This window comes from Seriola lalandi, unplaced genomic scaffold (genome assembly GCF_002814215.2).
Source record: "Seriola lalandi dorsalis isolate HSWRI2012SDOR001 ecotype SW California unplaced genomic scaffold, Sedor1 jcf7180002054680, whole genome shotgun sequence".
NCBI classification, from domain to species: Eukaryota; Metazoa; Chordata; class Actinopteri; order Carangiformes; family Carangidae; genus Seriola; species Seriola lalandi.
In genome coordinates, this window is record NW_019525233.1 from 157,426 (window position 1) to 168,061 (window position 10,636).

The 10,636-nt window shown below is 43.6% G+C and overlaps 2 protein-coding genes across 4 annotated transcripts; one reads left to right on the forward strand and one right to left on the reverse strand.

The window, feature by feature from the left end:
- Window positions 1–6: 6 nt before the first annotated feature.
- On the reverse strand, window positions 7–5,240 carry trim23 (tripartite motif containing 23). 2 transcript variants are annotated; one of them, XM_023422267.2, is made up of 11 exons: window positions 5,098–5,240; window positions 3,850–4,012; window positions 2,978–3,099; window positions 2,594–2,872; window positions 2,332–2,514; window positions 2,027–2,242; window positions 1,727–1,861; window positions 1,460–1,589; window positions 1,230–1,340; window positions 364–488; window positions 7–226 (listed from the first exon to the last, which is right to left on the reverse strand). In XM_023422267.2, the coding sequence occupies exons 1-11, from the start codon at window positions 5,194–5,196 to the stop codon at window positions 47–49; spliced, it is 1,743 nt and encodes a 580-aa protein (XP_023278035.1). In that variant the 5' UTR covers window positions 5,197–5,240; the 3' UTR covers window positions 7–46. The 2 variants fall into 2 exon arrangements, with proteins under 2 accessions (XP_023278035.1, XP_023278034.1); XM_023422266.2 differs by having other exon boundaries at window positions 2,591–2,872.
- A 734-nt stretch (window positions 5,241–5,974) lies between these two features.
- mzt2b (mitotic spindle organizing protein 2B) lies at window positions 5,975–10,223 on the forward strand. Of its 2 annotated transcripts, XM_023422268.2 has the most exons (5): window positions 5,975–6,046; window positions 6,261–6,449; window positions 6,561–6,721; window positions 7,966–8,103; window positions 9,532–10,223. In XM_023422268.2, exons 2-5 carry the CDS (start codon window positions 6,274–6,276, stop codon window positions 9,675–9,677), a joined length of 621 nt encoding a protein of 206 aa, XP_023278036.1. In that variant the 5' UTR covers window positions 5,975–6,046; window positions 6,261–6,273; the 3' UTR covers window positions 9,678–10,223. The 2 variants fall into 2 exon arrangements, with proteins under 2 accessions (XP_023278036.1, XP_023278037.1); XM_023422269.2 differs by lacking the exon at window positions 7,966–8,103.
- Window positions 10,224–10,636: the final 413 nt, after the last annotated feature.

Genomic DNA, 10,636 nt, shown 5'->3' on the forward strand with positions numbered 1-10,636 from the left:
GGGGGGGTTGTTTGGGGGAGAGTCAGTAAGGACAGGGAGGTTTCACTTAGGCCACGTCCAGGACGCCAGCAGCCACCAGCTGCCTGGAGAGCCAATCCAAGCCCTCGTGGAGGCCCATCCCGCTGCGGGCGTCGCAGCCCTGGATGTGCCAGCTCCTCCCGCAGCACAGCTTGTGGAGGCTCAGCAGCTCCGTCATCTCCTCCACCGAGACGACGCCGGGGACGTCCTGCAACGCAAACAACATTCAAACCGACGGCCCAAGCTCAGTAAAGGACGTGCTTTACAGAAATTCACCAAGAGAAGGTATGTCATGTATCCCATGATGCCGTGCGTGCGTCCGTCCGCAGTTGTGTGACGTTGTACCTGTTTGTTTGCAAAGATGAGCAGCAGGGCGTCTCTCAGCTCCTTCTCCGTCAGTAGTTTGGCCAGCTCACTGTGAGCCTCCATGAGTCTGTCTCTGTGGCAGCTGTCGATCACGAACACCACCGCTACACACACACACACACACACACACACACACACACACACACACACACACACACACACACACACACAAAATCAAAGTTTATTTATCAAGCACATGTAAAAGAACCGGAGTTGATCGTAGTTTTCACTCATCTTTTTGAAACATCTATAACAATCTCCCTGATTTACCCTCCATAATTTAAACACTAACACTGGATCAACACTAAACACCACGTCTCTAAAGAGTGATCTAAAGTAATCACAAATATAAAATACAACAACATTTGTTTTCATTAATCAGTATTTAGTAGATAAAGCTTTGGCAGAAAGTACAGCCTTGGTGGATGTAAGAATGTGCAGTAGTCATCTCACTGCATTTTTATATTGTTGCAATAATTAATTGAGCGTGTTTCTTTGTGAACGGAAACGTGTCTTTATTTCTGTCTCGGCCCTTTTCAGCGCAGAAGCTCTCAGACGAAACAAGTTGCTCCTCCATGATGAGTGTTTTCCTGTCTCAAGGGCAAATTTTATCATTTTATCTCACTGAAACAAAAAGATATGTTTGATTTTTGAAATATGTTCTATTCAAAACCGCATGTGGAGATGTCTCGAGCACTTTAAAAAGGACTGCACTTCAACCAAACTGTGTCTGGAGTCAACAGGGATCTTTCTACAAGCTGTAAATGCTGCACAGTAAGTTGAATCTGTCAGTGTCACATTTAGACTTAGAATATAAAACACTATGTTTTAAGTACAGTCAATACCTTGAGTGTTCAGGTAGTAGTGTTTCCAGAGAGGTCTGAGCTTATGTTTTCCACCCACATCCCAGATGGTGAATTTCAAGTTCTTATATTCAACTGTCTCCACATTGAAACCTTTAGAAACAGATTTATTGGGACAACAGTGAAGAGATTTGGATTCTTGTGACTGAAAAACCAAACAACATTTATAGGCAAGTGATAAATGATGGTCATTATACTGCAAATGCACGAACCGATAGTTGGGATGGGTTGCATGAACTCATCTTGTTTCAGCTTGAAGAGGATGGTGGTTTTCCCGGCGCCGTCGAGCCCCAAGGTCACAACACGGATCTCCATCTTTGGACCAATGTGGACCCGGTTGTCCTGCCAACACAACACATATTGACCGGGTTGTTACAGATATTGGAAGGGACTCAAAGTCCTTTCACACGTCGCATGATTTCATTGGCGGATCAATGCAAATGTCCAGGAGTAATTCTGACTGTGGGGACAGCGTGTACCTTGGTGAAGGTGACGGGGATGCCAGCATCCAGCTGGATGTGATCTGCCAGCTCAGTGAACTGGTGCTGCTGCTTCTGTAGGGTCTCCAGCAAACAGCTGATCTCCTGCTTTGCCAGCACGACTCTGCAGTCATCCTACGACAGAGAGGAGAGAACAACCTTCAGGCCTGACATTGTACTCTGTGTGTGTGTGTGTGTGTGTGTGTGTGTGTGTGTGTGTGCGCGCGCGCACCAGCTTGACAGTGTAGGCTTAATCCAGCAGATTATTCACTGAGCTCGGTGTTTTTTGAAGCTTCCTACCTGCTGCAGTGTTTTCTCACAGTGCAGGCAGGCGGTGGACACCTGAGACAGCAGGATGGTCATGTCCTCCTGCTGCTGCCTCAGCCAGATCAGCCTCTCCCTGACATGAGCGTCCACCACGCTCAGCGCCATTTCCTCCTGCCGACACAGAGTCTCGTGGAGGTCGGCGAAGTAAGCCCGGACACAGGAGCGTGCGCTCTCCGCTGTGCCAGGGACCTGACGGGGGTCGTGGAGGAGACGTTAACGCTCAGAAGGAAAAACACAATCATTCATGTTTTAAGAAGAGGTCCGGCGTCATATCTTACATGTTCAGTGTGCGCCATGCCGACCCCATCCTCTACTATTTGCTCCCCGCCTTCTATCTGCTGCACGATGCCGACCAGCTTCCTCGAGTACTCGGACACCTCGTCTGTGAAGGTGCGGATGCAGTGGGCCATGTCCAAAATGGACGCACGGATCTGATTTGCTTCGGTCTCGAGAACAGCGTGCTGAAAAGAAAGGTGAAGAAAACATGAGGATGTCTGTTTGGATGAGGTGATGAGATATATCTAGCACGTTTCTTACCACCTTATGTCCCTGGTGCTTGCCGTACTCCTTGCACACGCAGCACATGAGAGGCCCGGACTGACAGGCCTCCTCCAGGCACACGAACTCGATGGCGTGGACCTGATGCTGCGGGCACAGGGTCTTCTCGTGAGGCTTGTCGGCCAGCGGCACCCGGCGGTGTTTGGCCAGAGTGCGGGTGGAGTGGGTGAGCTGGGAGCACTCGGCACACAGGTGGGTGGCGCACACGGTGCAGTACATGGAGGCTGTGTGGCTCTCGTCCTCGTCGCACCGTATTATGCACTAGTTGAAAAAGAAAAGTTGTTGTGAGTGGAAGGTGAAGCAGTTTGTGAGGGTCACGTCGCTTTAAGATCCTTTAGTAAAACAGTGGAATGACAGCTCCCTTACTTCTCCCATGCCTTTCAGAGCATCCTCCGCCATTCCCGACTGATTAGAGGCTCCATTCTGGAGTCGCTCCAAGAGTTCCAGCAGAGCAAAGTTCTTCTTCAGACCCCAAACTCCAGAGTCTCCTACACAGATGTTGAAATACAAAAACACTGTCAATAGGAAAGCCGTGATTTCTATCCTCAATACAGAGAAAAGGAGAGAAACAATATAATGCAATCCAATGCAATAACACCACGTGCAACAGCCTCACAAATGAACAGGAACTGAATAAATACCTTTTCCAATATTGTCTCATCAAACCACTGATTATAAGCTTCACTGTTGTTTGGAATACCTGGCATGTTCCAGCACAGTTCTCTTTGATTCAGAGCAGAATTCATGCAGAGTTTCGTGCTTCAGTGATGCATGAAAAGTTGGCTTTCGCTGGCTTTGACTGTCAAATGTTATTTTCATCAAGCCACTATCATCTAGATCTAGATCAAATCAACTTTGGTTTGGTTTTCATGTTCTCAGAAGTAGCTGCAGTTTCTGCTCTGAAGCCAAACAAGAAGAAACCTGCAGATTCCTGGATGTTGTTCTAAAGTTTTCTATCGGTTCTGGGATTTTTCGTCGTGGAAAGATGCACCAAACTTTCTCCAGGAAGTAGTCGGACTATAGTTCTGTGTAGTGCACAAACCTTGGAAAACAGTTAACATCCTTTTCCCTATGCATCACTGTAACGCTTATGGCTTGATTGTCAAAATTAGACTCGACTTTTCAGCACAATATTCAAACAACAGGTCAAGATCATGACTCAATTCAAAATGAAAGTTGCATTAAAAAAAATGTAGACATTTCAGACAGGAAGTGAATAAGTTACTACAGTAACTCACCCAGCTCAGTGACCTGTCTGTCAAAGGGGCAGCGGACCGCTCTGCCGTGGAGGGGCAACCGGGTGAGACAATCATGGCACACTGTGTGACCGCAGAGCAACAGACGAGGGACCTTGTCCCCTTGGAGAGAGAAGACGTCCTCACACACGCCACACTCCAGCACCTGTAAGTGAATACACAGCTTGATTAAACTCCAGAAAACCCCTATGTGAGTGTGTGTAGAAATATTTAATATTAACTAAATACTGCATTATATGGCCTCGCTCCTAAGTGTCTACTTAGATCGGTGGAGGGAGCCTGCTGGTTATTCCAAGGATGGATAGATACAGAGATATACTTAATTTATCTTTTATTATTTATTTACTGATGACTAAAGGTGACTGGGACTTTCCTTTCTACCTACAGAGATCAGACAGGCTACATCTTTAGTGTCTTAAAACATTCTTTATTCATGTTTTCAGGTAAGTTGCTTCTGTTTGATGATGTGTTTGTTTTCTTCTTCATGTAAAGCAATTTGTAACCTTGTTAAGAAAAAGTGAAATATGAATAGTTTATTATTATTATCATTATATTATTATTAAAATAGCTGGCACTGATTTCACAAATCCAACAAGGACCCAGAGAATAATTAAGAGTCAGTCTGATTAGAAGAGTTAAGCTGTTCCACTTTGAGTGGATTCACTGGGATCTAACACCTTTATAGTCACCTTGACTCATCTTGTTTCAGATGAATAACCCTCCTTGGCTTCTGCACCAATTTTTTTTTTTTTTTAAAATAGCATGTCACTATTTTAAGATATGCAGGTTGTAACTTGCATACACACTGAGCAACGACTTTTAAAACTGATCACGTTGCTAAGAGGAGCTGCAGTGAACCACTGCTTGTGCAGACGCCAGCTAGCGATGGTAATCCTCCAGCACTGCTAGCGTGTTGCAGGCTCAAACAGCAGCCTTGCGATTCTGCACAAATGTGGTTCATTATGAAATACGTCAGCAGCAGGCTAATCTTCTTATGGTGCCCCCCCCCAAAAAAAACAACTACACAGCTGTGATCGATTATGGATGACAGTTTGGCATCAACGGCTACCAACGCCAACGCAGCAGCATTCACCCAAAATCAGAAGCCACGAAGGCAGCCTGCTGACGACCCTCCGTGCCAACAAAAACAAAAACACACACACGCACACACACAACACAACGAACATCATCTAGCTGCGGATCACGGTGACAAGATTACAACATTACAACCTTAACCGTGTTTCCACTGGCTCCCCTCCCGTGTCGGATGCAGGGCTCCATCGTCGCTACGGCGCCCTGCTTGTTTATTCCTGCTGCAGCGGCGGCCATTCTTCGTCGACAGCGCAGAAGACGGAGCAGGTGCGAGAGGACAATCCTACAAGTTCTTCCGGGTTCGCTCATTACGCACTATTAGCATAAAATGCTAATTTTTCCGCCTACTTTCCTCCGTAGAAAAACAATGAAAGTCATTATAGTGTTACGTGTGTCAGTATGTTGCTATGATACCGATAGTGTAACAGAAATTTAGAGAAAAACTGCTATTTCAGCGACGTTATTCTTTACAGCGCATGCGCAGTAAAGTCATGTCAGGTGAGCGTCCCATCCCATCGCTGATTGTCGTAGCGTCAGGTAATGAAACGTTAACTTAGGGGCCACATTTGGACAGATAACCAACATAAAAAGACAAATTAATGGATAGATAAATAAATACATCTGTTTAAAGGTTATTTTAAAACATTTTTCTAAGGAATCACATAGTTTTAATGCATTTTACAACTAATATGGCCTATATCTTCAAGACTGTACAACAAATCCAAATTCATTTTTGAATAATCTTGTAGCTTTGCAAAGCGTTGCAGTGCGTCAGCTTATATAATTAATTAATTTATCTTATATATGTTAATTTATAAAAATAAAAAAAAAGAAATATGAAAGAAAAATAGCTTGTTCCTCTTCAATGTGAGAATTTACTGATCGGACTTTACCTTTACCAGCAATTTGTACAGGGTTATTGTACTGAGAGTGTCGTTATTTTTCCCAACGCATGTGAAAGCTCCCTATTACTACTGACTACAATTCCCATAATACGGCACGGTTTGTCTTTTGGTGATGACGTTTTCTTGGCGCGCCTCGCCTGTCTCCAGCAGGAGTATTGTAGCTCATCAATGTTAGTTTAACGGTAGGTGTTTTATTGTGTTTTACTTTTATTTTAATTAAATAGTCTTTTGCCTAATAAGTTCCTCGTCTGTCTCTCATATGTTTGATGATATTTGCAGAGGACGTCGAAATAATTTACCCGTGTTTTCATTCCGGGCGGCAGCTCACTGGTTTCACATTACAGTGTTTATTTATGAATGTTTTAATGTACCTTATTAAGTCTCATTTATTCTCAGGTATCCATCTCCAATGGCTCAACAACCACAACAAACCGTCCCCTCCGCCCCAGACTCCCCTGCGCTCGTGGTCACCTCCAACGTGCAGAAATATGCTATTAAGAAGAAAAAAGTCCTCAGTGCTGAAGAAACTGAGCTGTTTGAACTGACCCAGGCTGCAGGCATTACTGTAGACCAAGAGGTCTTCAAGTAAGCACACCGATAACGACTAGAAACCAGGCTGAATGTGTGTGATATGTTGAATGAACACGAGGAAACCCTCGTCTTCCGCTTCCCTTACTCCTCCTCTTGTCCTCTCAGGATCATAGTGGACCTGCTGAAGATGAACGTGGCTCCTCAAGCAGTCTTCCAGACTCTGAAGGCGATGTGTGCAGGTCAGAGAGTGGCCGACAGCTGCGCCGGAGAGTCCTCAGCTGCCTCCCACACCACGAGCATCACCACAGCACCAGCAGAGCCCAGAGGTCAGTGTCTGAAGACGATTACGTGACTAGATTACAGATAACTCTCTCACAGGTCTTTGCCCTTCTTGTGGCTGATCAGACCTCTGCGCAGATTGAAGACGGATCAAGTTATGCTCTGATCCGGGACCGTGTAACTACGTCACATATCACAGTCCTGCATAAATATCCCCACAGACATGGACATTTAACATGTCACAGATCTGCTCATAAAAAGAGACGTATGTTGATAATGCAAACTCACACAATCTTCTGGATTGTAGAAACATTTCTTAGCTACTCATAAACGTGAAAAAACAAAATGTCATCCTGTAGAAAAATCATCCAAGTAAAATCAGAGCTAAATCAAAATATATAATCCAATAATAACACTATTACAATCAAATCATCTCATTTTATAGGAGCTATACACTGTTTGTTTATGTCCGATTTCACTTGGTAACAAACTGCTACAAATATCTAACCAAGAATGATGTGTGAACAAATGCCACGTCAGAATAATGGGAAGTTTTCCTGTTTCTTCTATTTGTTGCTTTTATAGACGTGACATTTCAGTGAAGATGAAATGATTCATAAGAGTCTTAAATCTTAATTTACTGCTGGTTACAGAGCAAACTGCTGAGTGTGTATTATATAGGGAGTAGTAAATGAGTGAATGAGGGTTTGATCTTTGCCAAAATGTCTTCTGGAGGAAATGTCTGTAGACGTTCCCCACAACATTCATCTTGACTTATCAACATTGACAGTTCTGCACTTAACGTGTTGAAAATGTGACATTGTGACATGTAACATTTTCATTCATTTGGTAGTAGAACTTCTCTTACCTGTAGAGCCTCTAAAGTTTCTTAACAGCAGTAAATAAACCGTCTCGGGTCAAAGGGGAAAGAGTTCAAGGTCTGCAAAACAAAAGCTCCCAGCTTTTCATAACACAGTGTGGAAAAAGGCCGCAGCTTTCAGAATGAAGCGAAACCTTTCAGCTTGCTTTGTTATTCCTCCTCTTCAGTACTGTACATACTCTCCTCCTGCTCTCCGCATCACCTGATCCCTCTCACTAACTAAATCCCCTCTTCAGTTCAATCCATAGCGAGCTTTTCCATTTAAATGGAGGTGAACTGAAGACCAGGGGAAAACAGTAGAGAGTCTGCTCAGCTGATCTTCACTGTGTGCACTCCACGCCGTTTTCTAATTTCCTTTCTGTCCCCCCCCCGTCAATTCTATTCTCTTCTGTCCCTCTTGTTTTCCTGAAGAAGAGGACTCTTTGGTCTCTGGAAAGAGCCCAAAGCCGCCTGCAGCTGCCCCCTCAGCATCTGGCCCCAGAGCCACAAGGGTCAACACTAAGATTGTGGTCTACGGCCCCCAAGACTCTAGCTCTCCTCACTCTCAAGGTCCCCTCTGCTGCACGTCGTCCCACACCTCCATCCGTCCACGTGCTTGCCTTTTTGTTTTTGTTTTTTTATAAATATAAGTGTTATGTTTGTTTGCCTGTAATACCAGGCAGGAAACTACATGCTGTGCTTTCCCCGCATTTCATGACTGCGCCGAGTGGAAGCTATGTGTGTATGCATGTGTGTGTGTGTGTGTGTGTGTGTGTGTGTGTGTGTACATGCATGATTGTGTGGACTAGAATAGTAGAACTGTTTGTTTTTAAAGTGGCTAGAAAGTAAAAAAAAAAGAAAAAAGAAAAGATGATTGGGTAATGTGAGGGAGAATTTTCATTTAATTTTTATTTCCTGAATTTATTTAAAAATTCAAAAACTCATTTCGACTGCGTCAGTGTTTCGGTTTTCCCCTCCCCTCACAAAAGATGCTGTGCCAAAAAGAAAGTGAAATACAGAATTTAATACAATGGAGGAAAATAAAACTCAAACTGCCTGATTTTCAATGAAAGCAGGATTTTGACCAGATATCAGATTTAATTATCACCTGGGGATGAAGGGTCTTACCGTGGCTGACGTACAGTATTTGGACAGTTAGACATTTTTAGTTTTTCAGGCTCCGAGCTTCAGTTTGAAATAATATGATGGAAACTACATTAAAGTGCCAAATCTCATCTTTCATTTGAGTAGATTTATGTTACTGTAGAAGGAACTACGTGGGAGGTGTAGCCCGTTTCATGGTGCTCAAATTGCAAGGATTCAAAAGGCATTGGACACTTGGCTGCTTAAGTATATGTTGGGCAGCTGTGTGCGGCTCACATGTGGCTCCGAGCACAATGACAGTTTCCTTTAGATTGAGGCGTTGTCGTCGGTCAGTATGAGGAGTAACGGGTGAAGGGAAGAAGGGAAGAAGAGCAGAGGTATCGACAGTAATCATATGACTTGAGATGAATCAGGACATTTCATCGTACAAAACTAAAAACTCTGGTGCTAATCAAACTGATTGCCTCTTTGATGAGACTCCCACTCCTACTCGTTATAGACCGGTCGCTGCAGTGTGATGTTAGCTGTAGTAAAGTTGTTAATAGTATTAGTTATTGTTAAATAATTACATATTGTATGTAGATAGATGTGTATAGTCCCATCTCTAGTCTCTGAACCATCACAGTTCATCGTTGCTAAAAGCACTTTCTGGTCACTTTATGGTTCTTGCTCTAGTCGAGCGTTGACGCGCAGCGCTGTTGCATCTGCAGCTCAAAGCAGGTAAGTAAAACTGGAACCATTTCTTCTCATGTCATACTTCAAATGCATTTTTTCCATTTCATCGTTCCTTTACATTTCTGAAAGTGTCCATGTTGCCTGGACCGTGTGAAGCTGCAGTGAGAATAACTCGACACTCGCCCTCATCGCTGTTGTGTTCTTGCTTTCTGTCGGCAGTGCGCAGTAAAGCTGGAGCGAGCCACGGTGAGAAGAGCAGAGAGGCCTCCAGCCAGCGGGTGCAGCGGCAGCCCAGCGCCACCAGGGGGCAGAAGACCAAGAGCTCCGGCAGCAGTAGTTCCTCCTCTCAGATAAACTCCACATAAGACTCAGGCCAATGTGAGGCCATTTGTAAATATGTACTTTTTCTTTGCATTTATCTTTCTTTTTTTTTTTTTTTTTTACTGTGCAGCCTGTTTAAAGGGTTAGTTCACCTAAATTACTGAACAATGTCCAGACTGATCCGGATAATCCACAGATGTCAGAGTGAACAGGTTTTTCGATATTTCTTTCTGGTTCAAAATAGTTGCAAAGAAAACTGTTCACGGCGAGGTCTGTGCCGAGCCACAGATATCTGAAAACCTTGGAAAATAAAACAAGCTACACACATCACTGGATAGATACCGTGGATGTTAATTGAGAAAATATGGAAAGTTTTCTCTCTTTTTCTCTTTCTTTTTTGTTGAATTTGGGTAAATCCATCCTTTAAAGTTCTAACACAAGGTAAGACAAGTCTTCATTCCTGTTCTGGTTACTGTAAGTAATGTGCCATGTAAAATTCAAGTCTTACTGAAAAGAAATAAAAGGCAGATTTTTCAATGTGCAACTTTTTATATCATAATTAATCCTTAATAAACCCAATAACAATGTCATTTCCTAATTTGTCTGTTTTTTTAGCAGATTTTTTTTTGCGGATCCACCAATCCCACTTTTTCTCTCCTGATACAAATTCTGGTAACTCAACTCAGATTCCCAATCCAACACTAATCCATTCCTAAAAGAACTATTAAGCATTAACAGCTGTTTTCCCGTCTTGCCAAGACTTCCCGCCATCGTTGCGTTTACTAGACAAGAGGTTATAATACATCCTCTGAGCATCTACGTCTACACGCAGACTGGGTGCTACAGTGACTTGCAACGTTTCTTCTAGAATGATGTAGACTGAGATCACATTTCCAGAATGGAAACCAAGGGACGTAACATAAAAGCAAAATACATTTTTATGTGTCGGGGGTCGGGGGCTTTAAAACCTGTTCTGGAAATCCCAGGAATCATTTTAATCTAA

What these genes read in the sequence shown, in the direction of transcription:
- trim23 (XM_023422266.2), bottom strand. Translation starts at nt 5,196, where the DNA reads ATGGCCGCCGCTGCAGCAGGAATAAACAAGCAGGGCGCCGTAGCGACG. An exon ending in CAGACAGGTCACTGAGCTGG is followed by an intron (nt 3,100 to 3,849) that starts GTGAGTTACTGT and finishes ACATCTGTGTAG; the next exon opens with GAGACTCTGGAGTTTGGGGT. An exon ending in TCATCTTTGCAAACAAACAG is followed by an intron (nt 227 to 363) that starts GTACAACGTCAC and finishes TTTGCGTTGCAG; the next exon opens with GACGTCCCCGGCGTCGTCTC.
- mzt2b (XM_023422268.2), top strand. Translation starts at nt 6,274, where the DNA reads ATGGCTCAACAACCACAACAAACCGTCCCCTCCGCCCCAGACTCCCCT. An exon ending in AGCACCAGCAGAGCCCAGAG is followed by an intron (nt 6,722 to 7,965) that starts GTCAGTGTCTGA and finishes GTTTTCCTGAAG; the next exon opens with AAGAGGACTCTTTGGTCTCT. An exon ending in TAGCTCTCCTCACTCTCAAG is followed by an intron (nt 8,104 to 9,531) that starts GTCCCCTCTGCT and finishes TTCTGTCGGCAG; the next exon opens with TGCGCAGTAAAGCTGGAGCG.